The 16474-nt window shown below is 40.1% G+C and overlaps 2 protein-coding genes across 2 annotated transcripts; both read right to left on the bottom strand.

Annotated features, from left to right (window-relative positions):
- Positions 1-393: 393 nt before the first annotated feature.
- On the bottom strand, positions 394-2688 carry LOC137660449 (endogenous retrovirus group K member 8 Gag polyprotein-like). Its single transcript, XM_068395314.1, has 2 exons — positions 2644-2688; positions 394-1806 (listed from the first exon to the last, which is right to left on the bottom strand). Exons 1-2 carry the CDS (start codon positions 2686-2688, stop codon positions 394-396), a joined length of 1458 nt encoding a protein of 485 aa, XP_068251415.1.
- A 790-nt stretch (positions 2689-3478) lies between these two features.
- SLC25A30 (solute carrier family 25 member 30) lies at positions 3479-16214 on the bottom strand. Its single transcript, XM_068424187.1, has 11 exons — positions 16139-16214; positions 14836-14868; positions 12710-12788; positions 11156-11303; positions 10417-10511; positions 10055-10140; positions 8702-8797; positions 7685-7809; positions 7025-7163; positions 5931-6011; positions 3479-5082 (listed from the first exon to the last, which is right to left on the bottom strand). The coding sequence occupies exons 2-11, from the start codon at positions 14866-14868 to the stop codon at positions 5041-5043; spliced, it is 924 nt and encodes a 307-aa protein (XP_068280288.1). The 5' UTR covers positions 16139-16214; the 3' UTR covers positions 3479-5040.
- Between the last annotated feature and the right edge of the window lie 260 nt (positions 16215-16474).

Genomic DNA, 16474 nt, shown 5'->3' with positions numbered 1-16474 from the left:
AATGCAGCTTCTAAGCAGTTAATAGCGCCAACAGCATATAGTCAATCTGATACAATATTAATAGGTTCGCTTGCAAACAATGTCAGAGCTAAATGTATTGCAGATAATTCAACAATCTGAGTGGATGCTTCCACAGTAACTGAAGTGTGTTGCCATTGTGCCTCTTCCTTCCAGGCCACTACGGCCTTCTTTGTTTTACCTGAGCCATCTGTAAAAACCTTTTTTGCATTTGGTATAGGGTGAGGCACCATCATCCTCTGTGGTTGTAAACAGAGGGAAGGTAAGGCTTGCAAGATTTTATTCTGTGGCAAAGTAAAACAGATATCATTCAAATAATTAGCCAGAGCAGCCTGAAATTCAAGGCTGTCCCTCATCAGAGTAATGTGGGTTTCCTTATGTCATGGCATGCTGGCAACAGCAATTGTGACTTTGCTGTTGCAGATACTGAGCATGTGCACAAGACCCTGTTGTATTGGGGGGCACTGGGCCTTGCGCTCCTCTTCCAGTTCCCTGCACGGGGTTTCCATCCTTATCAAATTTTGATCGACACTGATTGCTCCAATGATAGCCCTTTTTACACTTAGGACATAATTCTTTGGGTTTTTTAGGTCCTTTTGATCCTTTCTGCTCATCTTTTTTCTTTACTGTCAGCTTTGGGCAGTTCTTTCTAATATGTCCCATTTGATTACACTCAAAACATTTCACTTCTGCTTGTCCCACAACAAGTTGCTGAGCCAAGGCACTTGCAAGTAAAGTAGCCCTATGCTCCTCAGAACCTATGTTCTGACAGGCTTTAATAAATTCTGCTATACTTTTGGAAGAGTTTCTTAGAGGGGCCAAAATTTTTTTACAATCTGCATTTGCATTTTCATAAGCCACGTGTAATAACAGCATTTCTACTGCATTTTCATCATCAATCTGCCTGCTCAATGCAGTTTGTAAATGACCAATAAATGTAACATAGGGCTCTTGAGCTCCTTGCCTGACAACCGTAAAAGAGGGCTGGCGTTTCCCTGCCTCCGGAACGCGTTTCAGACATTTTAAAGCCAATGGAGAGATCTGTTGTAAACGCTGTCGAGATAGCCCTGCCTGTGCTTCTGGTGTCGCATAGCGATTAATTCCCAAATATTCATCTAAGCCTCCCGCTTCCACATTTTCAAAATTGTCCACAGTTTGTACTGTAGCAGCCTCCTGGTACTCTGCCAGCCACACTGAATATTGTGCAGGCATTAAAATGATCCGTAAAAGTGACTTCCAATCACGTGGAGTCATAGTATAGGATTCCCCAATGACTGTTATTAAATTTGAAGTATAGTTACTGTGCAAACCATAGTCTCTCACTGCGTTCTGTACTTCCTTAATCATTTCATAAGTAAGGTATTGATACTCAGGAGGATGATTTGGGCGATAGATTACTGGCATCGCCATCAGCATGGTAAGATCTCCTTTACGAGCGGCTTCCTCTCTACATCTTTCTGCTAGTGTTTTGTATTTCATTACGTGAGACTCTGGTGTCTTTTCAGAAAAGCCAATAGGTGGCTCGGCAGACACAGGATGCGGAAGAGCTGTTGGTGTTAACCGTGCTCTAGCCGTAGCCGCTGCTGCTGCCGGCTGTGAGATCTCTTGAACCGAAGGGACGGCAGCAGCCGTTTCTTTTACTGATGTTAATGGTGGGTATAAATTGGACTGTATCTCTGGATCTGTGAAATCAGGATCGTAAGGATCGTCTGATTCTCCAGAGACTGTTTCATACACAGACTCCTGTTGCTCCTTCACATCCACCAAGGTATTAATAGGAGTGGATGCCTGAGATTGCAAATACTCTTCTGCAGGCTGAAGTGCAGAGAGTGCTGTAAAAACAACCCTCCACGTTGCTCCTAGTTTTTGTATTTCTTCCCCAACTTTCGCCCAAATCTTTGCATCGTAGGTCCCTGATACAAGGAACCAGGCACAGCTGTCTTTGATCCATGCTAACAACTGCACCAGTTCCACTAATTGAACCTTATAGCCCTGTTCCCATAATATACGCTGTAATACCTCAGTGTAGAGCTAGTGCTCTTGGGAACTAGACTGTCCCATATTTATTGCGATCGCGGAACTCACCCATCCCAGAGGGACTCACTGGTCCTGAGGGAGTCTCCAGTGCTGGTGCGACCTATCCCCCGACAATAGTTTGATTGCAGAGTCGCCGCCGGTTTATTGATCTTCAGCCCTGTTCAGGCGCCATCTGCGGCGAGCTGAAAAGACGACACGGACTCTGCTGCTCAAGGAAGCAAAGACCAAAGGCCCTTTATTGTTACTCTGCTACCCTATTTAAGGGCTACAAGCAGGAGCCGGACTATGCAGTTCAAGATAACATCAACATTCACACGCTAAGCACCCATCACACATCCTGGCAAGGGCCACAGTGTTCTGGGCTCAAATCATCAACAACCATTCCTTGTTTTCAGTTCTGTGTTCAGAACTGACCTTCAACACGTTTACTTGTTAATTGCCTCAAAGGGCCCTGTGAACTGGTCGCAGCTCCTTTATTTTAAAAGCGAGCGAGAACGATTCTCAATGGAGCATTCCCAAGCAAATCCTCTGCTCTTCACGTAAAGCACAGCTGTTTACAGGCTGATGGGCTTCCACACACATCCTCACCCCCTTCCTCATTACTGGGATGGTTCTTATTTGTTCTGCAGCCATTTTCCACCATGCCTCAGAAACTGCTGCTGGATTTATTCTTCACTTTGGAAATACCTTTTGTTAGCTTTGGTTCACTATTAGTTTTTGTAAACTTAAATCTTTTATTTTAATATGTAATGATAAATCTTAACTAAGGCATGTCTGACTTAAAGAGCTTGAAAATCACTTGGGGTATTCACTGCAGCAGTCACCTTCAGTTGAGATCCTGAACTCCCATGTCACTGTTTGGATGCCTTTGGTGCTTAGCCGTTAATTTGAGCCCATCTCATCCATCTGTCCCTCTCCAGCATCCCCCCTGAGTACCTGCTGCAGTGTACTGCCACCCTGTTACTCCCAACTGGCAGGTTCCTCATCCCCTCAAGAGCTGTATCTGTCAGACTTGTGCTACCATATATGAATGCTAGAAACCCACTCTGGTTACAAGTGTAACATTACCCCAGTCGAGTTGGTTACTTGAGCAATAAACATAGTTTTCCTGCTACACAAAGCTAAGCTGAGTATTATGAAAATTGCATGGTCTGGAACAGATCAGAGAGGGAAATGGTCTTGCAGTGCAAGATATGCTGAAGAACAGTGAAAACTTATGGTTAATGCATGTTATTCAGGCAGTATGTTACAGGAACACAAGCTTTACATTACAGCAACCTTAGTCTGCCTCAGCTAAATAACCAGTAACATCACACAGTTCAATGCCAGCAATGACTTTCCTTTGTTTATCACCTTCGTGTTTCAAAACTCACCCATCTCCCCCATCATTTGAAACTTAGAAACTGAAAGTAGTTCAGAGTCATTACACATCTTCAAAACGTTTAATAAGCTTAAAAATGTAAAACATACATTTAGTTTACATAGTGTACAAAAATATTTACAAATATTTCTATTAAAGCATAGAAACAGCTGTAAGGAAAAACACTGCACTTAAGCATACCCATACAAAAAACATTGTACCTTAGGAAACAAAGTGCCTTGTGCGTTTAAAAAAAATCCATTTGTGAATTCAAAATTAGTAATTTTAAGTGATTATAGTAATTTTGAAATCGCAATGAAATTTCTGTAAGTGGAATGTCTGAATAACCAAAAACGTTTAAGAGATTAACACAATGCCACAAAAATGCAAAGCTATGCATCCTGCTTTGCTACCCTCCGCGGACACCGAAGAACCACTGTATGACCTGCATCTCATGTTTCCTTTCTTAGAATTAACAGCAGCATTTGTAAGAACCTCAACATAACTGTTTAATTAATGGCCCTGAAGTTTTGAGATAAAGCATTACTTTTTGGGTTAAATGTAAGGAAGTTGTGGCTGATTTCTACACAGAGTTTACTTGCATGTAACAGCAGCTTGAGCCTGTTTGCTATATGAAAGCGCTCAGTAGTTCAGGGTTTGGGTGTCTTTCTGAAGAAGGAAAGCAATCTTCATAGCAGACTGACCTTTGGAGGGGTTTGGTTCTTTTTACGCAGGCACCTCCATGGCACAGCCTGAACTGCCCAGTGTAAAACTTGCATCTTTCAGATGGTACAAACAGCCAGTAACCATTACAAGTAGTTCTTCCCAACAACAGAAGCAGCATGGAAAGTTTCTCTGGAAGATAGGCACATGAGCATGGACTCATTTGAACTTCATTCCTAATTGCAATTTACATATGAATATGTTGAAGAATCACTTATGCTGAAAACCAAGAATGATACATTCAGGAAAACAAACAAAACAAAACACAACTTTCCTCAAGCTATTTAAAACTGACAACTGTAGCAACCACACTTTCACATGAAGCTGGATTCTTCCCAGGAACTTGCGCTGACATTTAAGGACTTAGAGCGCAGGAAAGCTCTAAAACCAGAAGCAGATTTTGTATTACAGCAGGTATTTTGCCAAACTGAAGGCCTGCAAAAATGTCTTGTGACACTTCCAGTTAATTGGAAACTATAAACTACCACAGTCAAATGGTATACATCTGAGAAGACAGGAAGAGCCCAGCTCCTTGGTACCACCTATCTTCCTTTAAAGATTGTTGTTTACCTCTTACACCTACAGAACACTGTGCATCTGAGTCTCAACGCCATAAAGCTACATTACACATCTTCATATTCAAGAACACTTAAACAGTTGACAGAAGGTATTCCACCATGTTTGGTTCAGTCCAGAAAATAGTGCACATCATCCACTGAATCACGTGAGCAAGCTGTTGTTACAGGAGCCAGTCTGCCTTGAAATCACTTCCAGGTTGTTCTTACTCACAAGAGTCCTGTAGTGGCCAACATCTCAAACAACGAAGAGCAGATACTCAGAATAACTTACAAGTTGCTCTGAGCTCAAACAGTACATTAACAGCATTCAGTGCACAGTTCACGTCAGAAGTCTAGTTTCTTCAGCTGCTCATATGTCACAAAGAACTGGAACAGCCGATTAAGGAAAACTGTTTCCTGTTCACACAGTGCAAAATGGCAACTTCACTACTAAAGGACAGCAGCACCTGTGTGAAATCTTGTTCCACTTTTTGTTCCCTCCTGTGCAATGCTGCTGGTTGGCCATTTTTGTTATGCAGTACTAGGCAGAACAATGAAACTTGCTTTAAGGCTGGTGATGCCAATTACTTTCCCATCCCTATTCCTCAGGATCTTAAACACAGGAGTGAAGAGGCAGGAGAATACCACAAAAGCCCTTAGTCTTTACTCACTTAGCTTTGATGGGCTAAAGTAGGTTTACTCATGGTAAAAAAACAAAAACAAAAAACACAAAAAAACCCCACACAACAAAAACAAACAAACAAAAAACCCACACACACACACACACACAAAAAAACAACACACTTCCCAGAGCTTTGATCAGCTGGCTCTTGAAACAAAAAGAAAATTGGGTGAGACTAAGATAAATACAAAAAGATTTCATGGCTAACTGCCAACAGTTTCCCCAGTTCTGGAAATAGCCCCCATTCCTAACTCATTCTAGTCAATTTTATTTAAAACTAGGCTCCAAACTAAGGAAATGGACAGGCATGAAATTGGAGAAACAAAAAAATGTTTTGCAAGATCACATTCTAATATTCACTGTGTGAATCACAAATTCAATCTGACCAGCAGCAGTTGACTAAGAAAACAGTCAACTACACAGTGTTCCATTCATAAAAAGGAATATTTATGCTGACCTGACACTTCCCACACAGAGCACTCTGAAGCTGTCTGTCAATACTTGCTGTTGTATGGCTAGCTTAATAGTTTTGCACACCTTTGAAAAAGGATACAATGATATTCCAAGGACCAAGTCTCAACCAGTTTGGCCAAAACCCTTTATATAGAGCAGAAAAGCCTTCATTCTTCCACGTCTGGAAAAAAATACACAGCAAGAACACACTTATGTAATTCTTTATTAGTGAGAAATCTAGACAGCATCTCAGCTAACAAGATCCTATACCACTGCGGGGGATGGGTTAGCGCTGTAACCTTGATTTAAACATATTGTATGATGGGACAAGGAAACTTTCACTAGATAAAGCCAAGATTAGTAATGCCTGCAGCATTACCTGGCAGGTGAAGATGCAGCCTATGTCCTTTAGTACCCACAGATTCATCCAAATTGCATTCCTGAATTACTTTTTTTTCCCCCTCAAAAAAAACCTTGCAGAGCACTGCATGTAAACTGCAGCTCACATTGGGCACCTCCCTGAAATTTGCTGCATGTAAACCTGCAGCACACGTTAGGCACCCCCTTGAAATTTTTCAGTTTGCTTTATGGACTTCACAAAATTGCCCTGGACAGTGTGACTTTGACTCTTATACAAACTGGACTGTTCAGTCAACAGTTTGGACACCAATAGCTTCCTATCCACTCTTCTCCATGTAAGAGACCATCATGTTCCCACCTCATTCCCAATTTAGGGATTGAAGAAACCAAGCCAAAATAATCAAAATCAGAGAGCAACATTGCCTTTGGCTGTACTAGGCTTTCCATTATGCAGTAAGCAACAGAAAAAAACATCTGCTCCAGATGTTGTTCTTCAAGAACTGACCTATGAAATGATAATTTCCTATCAACATCGTTCAAAGTTAAGCAAGAGACAGTGCTGCTGAGAGACTTAGTCTTCTCATCCAAGTACCAAAAGGAAGTAAGTGCCTGCAGTACATACTACCTTTCTTCTCACTTTTCTGTCAAGACAGTAGATAATTTTCACACCAAGTGCATTATTGGCAGTATAGTACTTTTGAGCATAAAGGCAAAAAGCATATCTAAGTTACTTGGATTAATTTCTAGGGAAATTTAGAACAATTTTGAGTTCCATACCAAAATCATTGCTTGATGGCACCAGTTTCTTTTTATGTTGATAGGTGAACTACTTACTTGTAACAAGCAATCCAAAGTACCCTTGTAGCTTGAGTGTCCCCCATGTTGTTGGCTTCTCTGATTCATCATGCGTGTTCTCACAACATCAATTGGGTTGGATGCAAGGGCTCCAGCTAACCCACAGGTAAAACTTGAGCTAATAAAAGAAAGAGTTAATGAAATTTGACCTACCACATTTAAAGATGAACAAGAATTCCCCCTCCCCAGAAAACATGCAGTAATAATTGCTGCTTAGTGCTTTTAGTTAAAAATTACATCAGCTAATAGATGTGGAAAAATTAATTTACTATAAAGCATCATTTTGAAGATTTGCTATATAGCCCTTATATACAGTTTCTGTATACTTGAACAGATGTTTATGCCTCTGAGAATAGTAAATATTTGATTGGACTTTCCTCTAACCTCAGTTTGCAAAGCTGAATTATTCAGACCATCCACAAAACAAAATTCCATATTCAAAAGAAAGTGAAACTCAAACCCTAAATAAAATTAGCTTCCATGCTATGTGCTACCATTTGAGATGCTATTGCATTAAAAAGTATAAACACATCAGAAGTATATTTACATCTAGACTGATGAGAGAAAAATCAAGATTCATCCTCCATCATGAGAACTAACAATGATGAGCTATGCAAGCAGTTAGTTACACAAACTTACAGGAAGTGGGTATATACTGTATCTCCCATAAATCCAGACATAATTATGTGCTTCTTGGTAAGGTCATACACTGGCAGTTCCACTCCAACAACAATAGCAGCTCTCTGTGCTGTCAATGATACTCCCTGGCAAAAGAAAGGATATAGTTGAAGTTTAAAACTAACCTGTGAGCACCACACCAGAAAAGCGTGGCTTTTATAGTACAAAGCAACACCTCAAGAATATGTTAAGAATATTGTAAATTCAAATAAGGCTAATTAGTACAAGTCTTAGATGTATGTGCTCCAAAAATGCAAATTCAGATTAACAGATAAATCACTTTTCCACACTGAACAGCAGATTCAGTTCCCTTATGCTACTTCATCTCTGCTTAACATCCGAACTCTTACATCAACTGTCAGCTAAGACCTCAACTGCCACGTGATACTGGCTCCCCTCGCTGCTAACTGAAAAACTGACCAAGTAAGGAAGATGAACAGAAAAAAAGGAGATGAAGCAGCTTTGCCAAGAAAAGCACACTAATAGAAAAACATTTCTATTTTCCAGCTGTTTCAGAACAACCGTCCATTCTTGGTCTTCAGTTGTTATACAGCCACTGACTAACTGGCATAAAAGACAATCTACAAGACTGAGTATGAGAATTCCTGAGCAGGGGGGATATTCATTAGTACCTTTACTTCCAAATGTTCTTTAGTGTATGTTGTAAAAAGAGCAGAGCATACAGATCGAGAGGTGTCTTGCAAAGGGCTGTTGAACTTGTCCTAGAGCTAGTCACCCTAGTTTAAGCCTCCATTTGTCTCCCCTTTTTTAAGAAGTGGCTAATCCTTGAACACAAGACTGGCAGTAACTCTTTGCCAAAACACACCAAGACACCAGCAGTGAAGTAGTTATGACAAACCATGTACACGTTAGCTACTGACTTCTCCGTATTTTGGGTGAGAATACTGTAGAAGTACATGAAATTCAGTTGAGCAGGAAAGTGTACTTAAAGTGTAGGATATAGTTAAAAAAACTTGCCTTCCATAATCCTTTAGTGCCTTCCTTTTGGTAGATCTGTATGAAATTGCCCATCATTCCTCCTTGAATCACACTACCTTGGGCTTGCATTCTGATCTGAGATTCATTTGAAGATAAAATTAGAAAATAAATACTTTTCAAACATACAACTGGTAGTAGTTTAATACAGTTTTACTAACATTTTAAGTAACAATCTTTCAAGCAGTAAAGTCAATTTCTTTTTGAATACAAATTAATACCTGACATTATCATAACCATGATGAAATCTTTTGAAGTGCCTTAACTACCCAAATGCAGCTGCTAATTTTGAACAAGTACGTGATGTAGTTCTTCCCTGCAGTAAGTCATGTCTATTTCTGTACTTGTTCACTCCTCCATTTAGATTAGAGTGACAGATGGGTTCTGCAGGATGTCCTTTACAGTGTTCTCACAGAACATGTTAAAATGAAAGGTTAAAAAGATTACGGTTTCAGCTAGTGAGAACCATGGTCTTCAATGCTGTGGATTTCTAAGAATGTCCTTGGGAAGCTGCCACAGTAACTACGAAATACAAGTTTAGTGACAAGCAAGTTGGTACATGGACATAATTTTGCGAAATAACTAATTGAAGCCACAGCTGAAATACAAACTTATGTTTGAAATGCCTCTACATAATCCTTCATAGCGCTAGTGTGGTTTAGTAGTTCTAGAAGAACAGGAAGTTTTCTTGAATTTTTCATTAGAAGCAGCCATGTAAGTCACGTTACAGTTTTGTAAGTTAACTACCATCAACCCTTTCAAGTAACTGGAAAAGAGGTCATTGACAATCATTAAGCTAACAGTCTTAGAGGTGATCATTTCACCAATTCACTTTAAATGACTGATGCTGGAATATTATTTCCATGGGACACTGGATTGCAAAGCTTCCTACAGGATTTAAAGAATCATACAGTACAAGTAGCACTCACTGAAACTCTTGCCTCTGAATCGATCTTCACCTATTTTGAGGTCTAGAAACATCCTAGTGTAACAGTGTTACCAATAAGTATAGATGAAATAAGCAGCACGGCTTCCACACAAACAGTATAGCATGAAGGTTAAAAAGAGTCATCTTAAATTTATTCTCTCCCCACCCCCAGAGAAAGTTATATGGTTCCAGCTACCTCCCCAGCCATCAGTTTCCTGGTGCATACTTCCAAATAATTAGTATGGACCAGAAAGAGGTTCCAAGAATTCAGGATGTTACTGATTTTAAAAAAGTAAACAGATGAGAACAAATATGGTTACAAAACAAATCCTATATTCATCAGGAGATTCTGCATTTCCTCAAGGAGAAGACAAAAACTAAGAACAAACTCCACATGACATAATTACCTTTAAGACATCTGTAGGGTTGGCAATAGATGATGATATTACTCCCGAAAGAATGCCACATAGAACATTTATCATCAGGGTTTCATCTATTCCATAAACAAAGAAAGATAGTTTAGCTGCCGATTCACAAAGCTTAAGATGCATCAGGGCAGGATGATGCCACCCTTCCTTTAACCAGAGAGAGTGCCAATTACAGAAGCCTTAAAAACTGCTCTGACAAGTTTTCCTTGCTGACTTTGTTCTAATGGGTACAAGGAATGTCTTCTCAGTAGCCTGGTTCAAACCACTACAGTAAGATACCAAATGGAAACAAACAGCTTCAAGCAAAACAGTCCTCCATTGAATTGAAAAAACCCACTCACCTTCTGGATGCTCAACAAACATTCTTTTTAAGCTCTGGTAAGTGCCTATTTTTATAGTTCCATATGAAGCTTGGCGTAGCATTGCAGGTGCAATCCTGTAAAAATAGGCAGCGATAATATTTACACTCAAAATTGCGAAAGATTGATTAGCAAATCATTTTTAGAGCAGGAGAGACTGAACACAAGATATCCACCAGAGAAAGGTTTGTTAATTTAAATCAACAATTTAAACCCAAGATAGACAAAACAAGGTATGTTTTGGTTTGTTTTGTTTAAATAAAGCCTGCAAGAACATGAATAAACTGTGGAAGGATTACTATTAGAGCATGCCTTAACTTGTGGTCTATAAAATAGCTTGCAAGCGTGCCTAAAATGTAATCTGTAGATTACATCTTTCCCCCACCATCTTGCAGGTTTTAAGAAAAGCATGCCTATTCATACACAAAGGTTAATTCAGCTTTTCTTCTGAGAGATGGAACAACCATAGCAGCATTGTATAGAATAACTTTATGCTTAGCTATTTTTTTTTTCCAAGTAGGTTTTGTTGGGTTTTTTTAAACATGAAGTGCTATTGCAGAGTGCAAAGACTGAAGCAATCTAAGCTTGGGCTTTCAATTTCCAGATTAATTGATGCTAACCAAATACCTTGTAAATCTGAAACCCAGAAATTCCCACACTATGGGCTTATACTTATCAATAGACTGTTCATAAGCCATTACTACAAGTCAGTTAATTTTACCCAGAGTATAAGGCTTTCAGTCCTTCTTCTCTGCATATTCTGACTAGTGCATGCACCATTCCACGGTAGCGGATCTCTTTATATTTGGCATCATTAACTTGACCTTGAACCTGCAGACGTGTTTTGGTCAGATCAATGGGGAAAGTACCTTAAAGAAAAAAAAACAGAGAGAAAATTAATAAAGTACTTACCTAACCAAAGACAAAGAACATGATATAAGAAACAGAAACCTTTATGACATACCAAAATATATAAAAATACTCCCATGGGGAAAAAAAGTCTCTTACTGAGACTTTCTTTAAAAGAAAGTGGTTCATTTTATGTCACCTTTTTTCTTCTAAAAGCTTGTCAGAGGCCCTGCCCACTTCCTACAATTACGTTTTGCTCACCATGTTTTCAGGCAACATGGTATTGCCTGGTTGTGAACAGCTACACTGAACAGGACTCTGCAACCACAATCAAGTACAGAGTTTGCGTGTGTATTCTACCAACATCTTTGAAGAGCATTTCATTGAAGGCAAAGAAATAAATTCCATAGGACAAGTTATACAGGTTCTAGCCTAGAATCTAAAAAAGCAATAGCAGCAGTGCTCATTTATGTTACTGCTTTACTGTAGCCTACCGCTGTGTCAAGTTCATACTCTCCATGCTCCCTTTACGAAAGGGTTTAGAAAGCGTATTTCTCCAGAGCTTATGTTTAGGAAAGGGAACACCTTGACATCCAGTACTCACCTAAACACTAATAGGAGTCAGGATTAACCACATCTGTTTTAACGAGGTCCACCAGACAAGCAAGGCTTTTATGAATTGCTTGTCTTCCTCATGAAGCTTATTGGCAACATTTAATCAAGTCAAATAAGAAAGGTTTCAAACTCAAGTTTGAACAAGATTCATAAGAGAAGGTAGAAAAGGAAAATAAAATAGCAGTTTTAAGTGTAATTTTATACTACATGTACTTTATTAGTCAGACTTCACATGCAAGCCCACCACATGTCAGACTGTTCTGCTACTACAAAAATCCAGATTTCCTTTATTTTCATGTACATGCACTTCAGATAAGACTTTAAAAGGATTTTGGTATTTTAGGTTTGTCTTTAGGTACTAAAACATCAGACACACTGTCTCACTATAGCAAATTCAGGTAGTGTGCAACATAGAATAATTAAGTGTTCAAATCTAATCACCCTCTCACATTCAAGAAAAGGGTATTTAGACTGAAACATAGCTACTCAGAAAAGCTAAGAGAAAAAATTTACAAGTTAAGAGCTTAACTTGTCTACTCTAGCAAAACAAAAGCTGTGTATACATACCACTGCCTAGGAATAGGTCAAAGTTTGTATAAAAACAAGACTCAAGGGATGAGCATTTACAGACAGAAGTGTTCTGTCATTGTAACAAAGTTCTGAGCAACTCCGCAGTCAGCATTAAAGAAGAAACTCCTATGCTGTTGACCCCCATATACTACTTTGTCACTGATAGCATGGAACCAAACTTGTTTTAAAAGGGACTATCTGAGCAAAGGAAATAATGTGAACAGTTAAAGGAAAAGCGTACCACATTCTGCAGTGATTGATGCTAAACCTCCATAGATAAAGGGCTTCCAGTTTAGTGCTGACATTATTGATTCTTCTTTCTGTGAAATAAGATAATTTAATACTTCTGTAATTTCATCTGTTACATAAATATATATGCTAACATCTAATAAAACTTTATGCCTTGTCCATATAAGAGGGACCTTCCAAACACACTAAGGGTAAAAACATTTAATACCTTTGACAATCAGTAGAAAGTAATACTGCACAAAGGCATCTGGGTTGAAATCAATGTCTCTACTATGTATTTGGACCACCACTATCCTCACCATGAAACGTTAAAGTAGTTTCTCTCCCAGGCATGATCTAAAGGAGCACTGCAGTGAACACCCTCCAACGATTCTTACCAAGCTGAATTAGTTTGACTACATCCTGCAATCAAATGGAACTTTAAGGTAGTCATTACCAAACTTCTGTTCCTTTTTTTCCCGGTATTAACATGAGCTGAGCTGGTACACTTGGACAGCAAATAAGGGTGCATACAACATTTTGCTTCCATTAAGGCCTATTTCTGCCACAAGTGTTCACAATATTCATTCTTGTGATCGTTATACGAAAATAGTGTAATCATGTGCATGAGGCCTTTTACAGTAAAAAGGGCTGCTCTAACTTAGAAGTCAATTAAGTGAATTTGACAAAGTGACCACAAATCGTAATTAACTATGGGATATGCTTTGCAAGATGCTGAAACAATCCAATTATCTTCAAGAAGAGGCAAGAACTGCAAAACTAGACTAGTCCAGCTGATACAAGATTGCCCTTCCCAAAACCAAGTAGCTCTCTCCACAGCTTATTTTTTCCCTTCCTCATAATGGAAATACTTTCTATTTCCTGTTTTCTATAATATCCTCCTAAAGACTGGATTCTACAGTTATCTTTTGCCAATTAATTTTGTGGAATAATTGTACTTGAAACTATTTCCCTTGGCACTTACATTCCCTGTTACTTTGTTTATTCACCTGTACTGCTCAGCTGGAAAAATATCGCAAATACACCAGCTACTTAGCACTGCCTTTTGTAAAGATGAACCTCCTTTGGTCATTTGCTCTACAAGTGCCAATAATCCAGCGTCCAAATGAAGTTAACAGAAGTTGCAGACAGTGAGCATGCCTGAATAGTTACTACAGCCCTAGTCTTCCTTTCATCATCTTTACTTCACACAGAGTTACCCAGGTCTTCAGTCTTCTGACACTCGATACAATAAAAAACCCATAGGGCCTCAAAGCAGACAATTTCAAATGCTCAACAACCAACTGCACACAAATCCATCTTACTCTTTAGGCTGCTGTAAAGAACACCACTGATGTAAAAAAAAAAAACACAAAAAACAAAAAAAAAAAAAACAATGAAAAGGCAAGTAAGGGCACCCACTACACTGCCAAAAAGAGTGCAGTACAGAGATCAGGAGCCACAGGCATAGACTATGCCAGCTTTTCGATATGAAAGCAGCAGAGACACGTGGGTATGACACTGTGCCAGAGGGAGGCCACTTCCAGCTCCAAGTTCCTCATATTCCTGTCCTGCAATGATTAATGGCAGATCATTTAATTAATGGAAAAACCAAGCTTATCTTTGTCTCCATTATCAGCCACACACATGATCTTTGCTTTTGAGAAACTTATCAAAATTGAGAAGAGTTAACTTTTTCCCCCTTAACACATTAAAACAAATTTTCATCTATCACAAATACCATAACACTGACAAAACAAAAACATATCTGCCTTTTTGTTTGTTTTGTATTTCATTCTGCTGAGGCAATGCAGGCTACTCAGTTTTCCTATGTAATGCTGGAGCACTGACACTGTGTAGAAGAACCCAAGTACAGCAAAATCAAGTTTTCAATTTGTACACAGATTTACTAATATTAGCTGAAGTTTCACTATATGTGTAGGATACCCTAATACAAAAATTTTATAGCACACTGTTTCTTTGACATATCCCAAGGTGAAGGCCTTACACAACACTGTCAAGGTCTATACCTCTGAAAGGCTTAGTAGTCTCCTTTCCTGCTATTTAGGCCAAACTAACCATCCGAGTCTTTCCACTTACTTCTACCTTGCATCCCTCCTTCTAGCTTCCCATACTTACACGAAGAAATCGAAGCCGAGCAGCAGAGCTCATCTGAAAAAAAAAAAAAAAATATCTAAAAAACATACCAGCAAGCAACTTTGCCCTTTCAGCTCAGCTGTCTCATTTTCTGAATTCTTGTTTTGCTTCTTACTCAGAAATTCCTCCCTACACTGATAAAAGTAATAAGCATCCCCTTAGAAGAATTCCATTGGCAATTCAATTGGTAAACTACTTAAAAACCAGAGTCCAGCCCTCATTATAGAATAAATTGAGGTCCCCAATTTTACTAGAAAGAAATTGTCCTTATCAAATATATATTGTTGCTCCCCAAACATCAGTAAGATGACAGAGGTGATACTATCCTTTAAGGACACTGGATTAGATTAATACAGTGATTCATCCACACACTTTTTGCAAAAGTCAGAAGCAAGTTTGATTCCTTTTAACTGCCAGCATTACTGAAACAAAATCAAGAGTCCAGGTTCCATAAAAGAATGCATCACTTAGATATTTTCCTGTTAGAGAACAGACCTTGAAAGTCACACATCAAATCCTTTATTGGTTAACAATATTGCTAGCATACTAGGCACACAGCATACTTCAGCTTACAGTAGATTTAACTATTTAAAATGGATTTGACCCTTGAATGTTACAAAAGGCTTATGCTAAACTAGTTATTAGTCCTAAAAAGTTATTACTTGTAATATAAGCATTGACATATAAGCTAGTTATCCCAGTAATACTTTCTAACTGCAAAGATTACACTGCAGACAGACAGCTCAGACTTCGTATTCAAGCAGGGAAGAATCATCATAAAGAAATTAAAAAAAAATCAGGGCTAAAGCCAGCAACCATCGTGGCAAGTTCTTGCCAAATACCAACTGCCTTACAAGCCTGGAGGCCAGTGGAAGCCCCCCCCCCCCCAAACAGAGGGATGCCCTGCAGCACTCCCTGCCGGAGCAGCAGTATTTAAACAGCTGGAGCGGGGAGGACACAGTAACACCTGTAAAGGGGAGAAGGGAGGCAACAACGACTGCACCGACCAACTCCCCTTTGGCGACCACCACCTACAAAACGAAACACAGGCTTCACCTGGAGGCAAAAAGCATCGGGAGGGGAAAACAACGAAGAGAAGGGAGCAGCATGTCTCTGCTCAGGGGTGGAGGGCCCTGGAGGGTGCCGAGCAAAGCTCAGGAAACCCCTGCCCTCCTTCAGAGACAGCACTTAGCGAAGCTCACAGAGAAACACCTGTACCCGGCCGGCACTTCCCCACACCCTCCCGCGTTCTGAGGAGCAAACACCCGCCACCTTCCCCACTTACCACCGAGAACCCCTTTGATCCCCGCCCCGCCGTGCCGTGCCGGCCGCTGCCAGCCCCGCCGGTTATAAAGCCCGGCCCCGCTCTCCTCAGCCGGGGCGGCCGTTGGAGCGCGCGCGGCCCCGCCCCGTCCCGCTCCCCTCGGTGTGTGTGTGAGGAGGGGAAGGGCGGGCTCGGCTGAGGGCCCCGGCGGGGGTGGGGGTGTGTGTGGAAAGGGTGAATTTAAAGGAGCCGCGGCCGTGAGGGGACTTTGAGGAGGAAGCCGAGCCGGCCTGTAATAAGCCTGTAAATCCCACTCAGTCGTGGGACTGAGTGCACCCTGTGGGACTGAGTGCGCCC

The sequence above is a fragment of the Nyctibius grandis genome, chromosome 2 (assembly GCF_013368605.1).
Source record: "Nyctibius grandis isolate bNycGra1 chromosome 2, bNycGra1.pri, whole genome shotgun sequence".
Taxonomy (NCBI): Eukaryota; Metazoa; Chordata; class Aves; order Nyctibiiformes; family Nyctibiidae; genus Nyctibius; species Nyctibius grandis.
The sequence above is the reverse complement of the archived record's forward strand: the minus strand, read 5'-3'. Positions and strand labels throughout refer to the sequence as shown.

Excerpts from the sequence above, each read along its gene's own strand:
- LOC137660449 (XM_068395314.1), bottom strand. The coding sequence starts at position 2,688 with ATGGCTGCAGAACAAATAAGAACCATCCCAGTAATGAGGAAGGGG. Across the intron at positions 1,807-2,643 it reads TCCCAGTAATGAGGAAGGGG|GCATCCACTCCTATTAATAC; the intron begins GTGAGGATGTGT and ends TTGCAATCTCAG.
- SLC25A30 (XM_068424187.1), bottom strand. The coding sequence starts at position 14,868 with ATGAGCTCTGCTGCTCGGCTTCGATTTCTTCGT. Across the intron at positions 12,789-14,835 it reads CTCGGCTTCGATTTCTTCGT|AAAGAAGAATCAATAATGTC; the intron begins GTAAGTATGGGA and ends CTTATTTCACAG. Across the intron at positions 10,512-11,155 it reads CTGAAAGCCTTATACTCTGG|GATTGCACCTGCAATGCTAC; the intron begins GTAAAATTAACT and ends CTATTTTTACAG.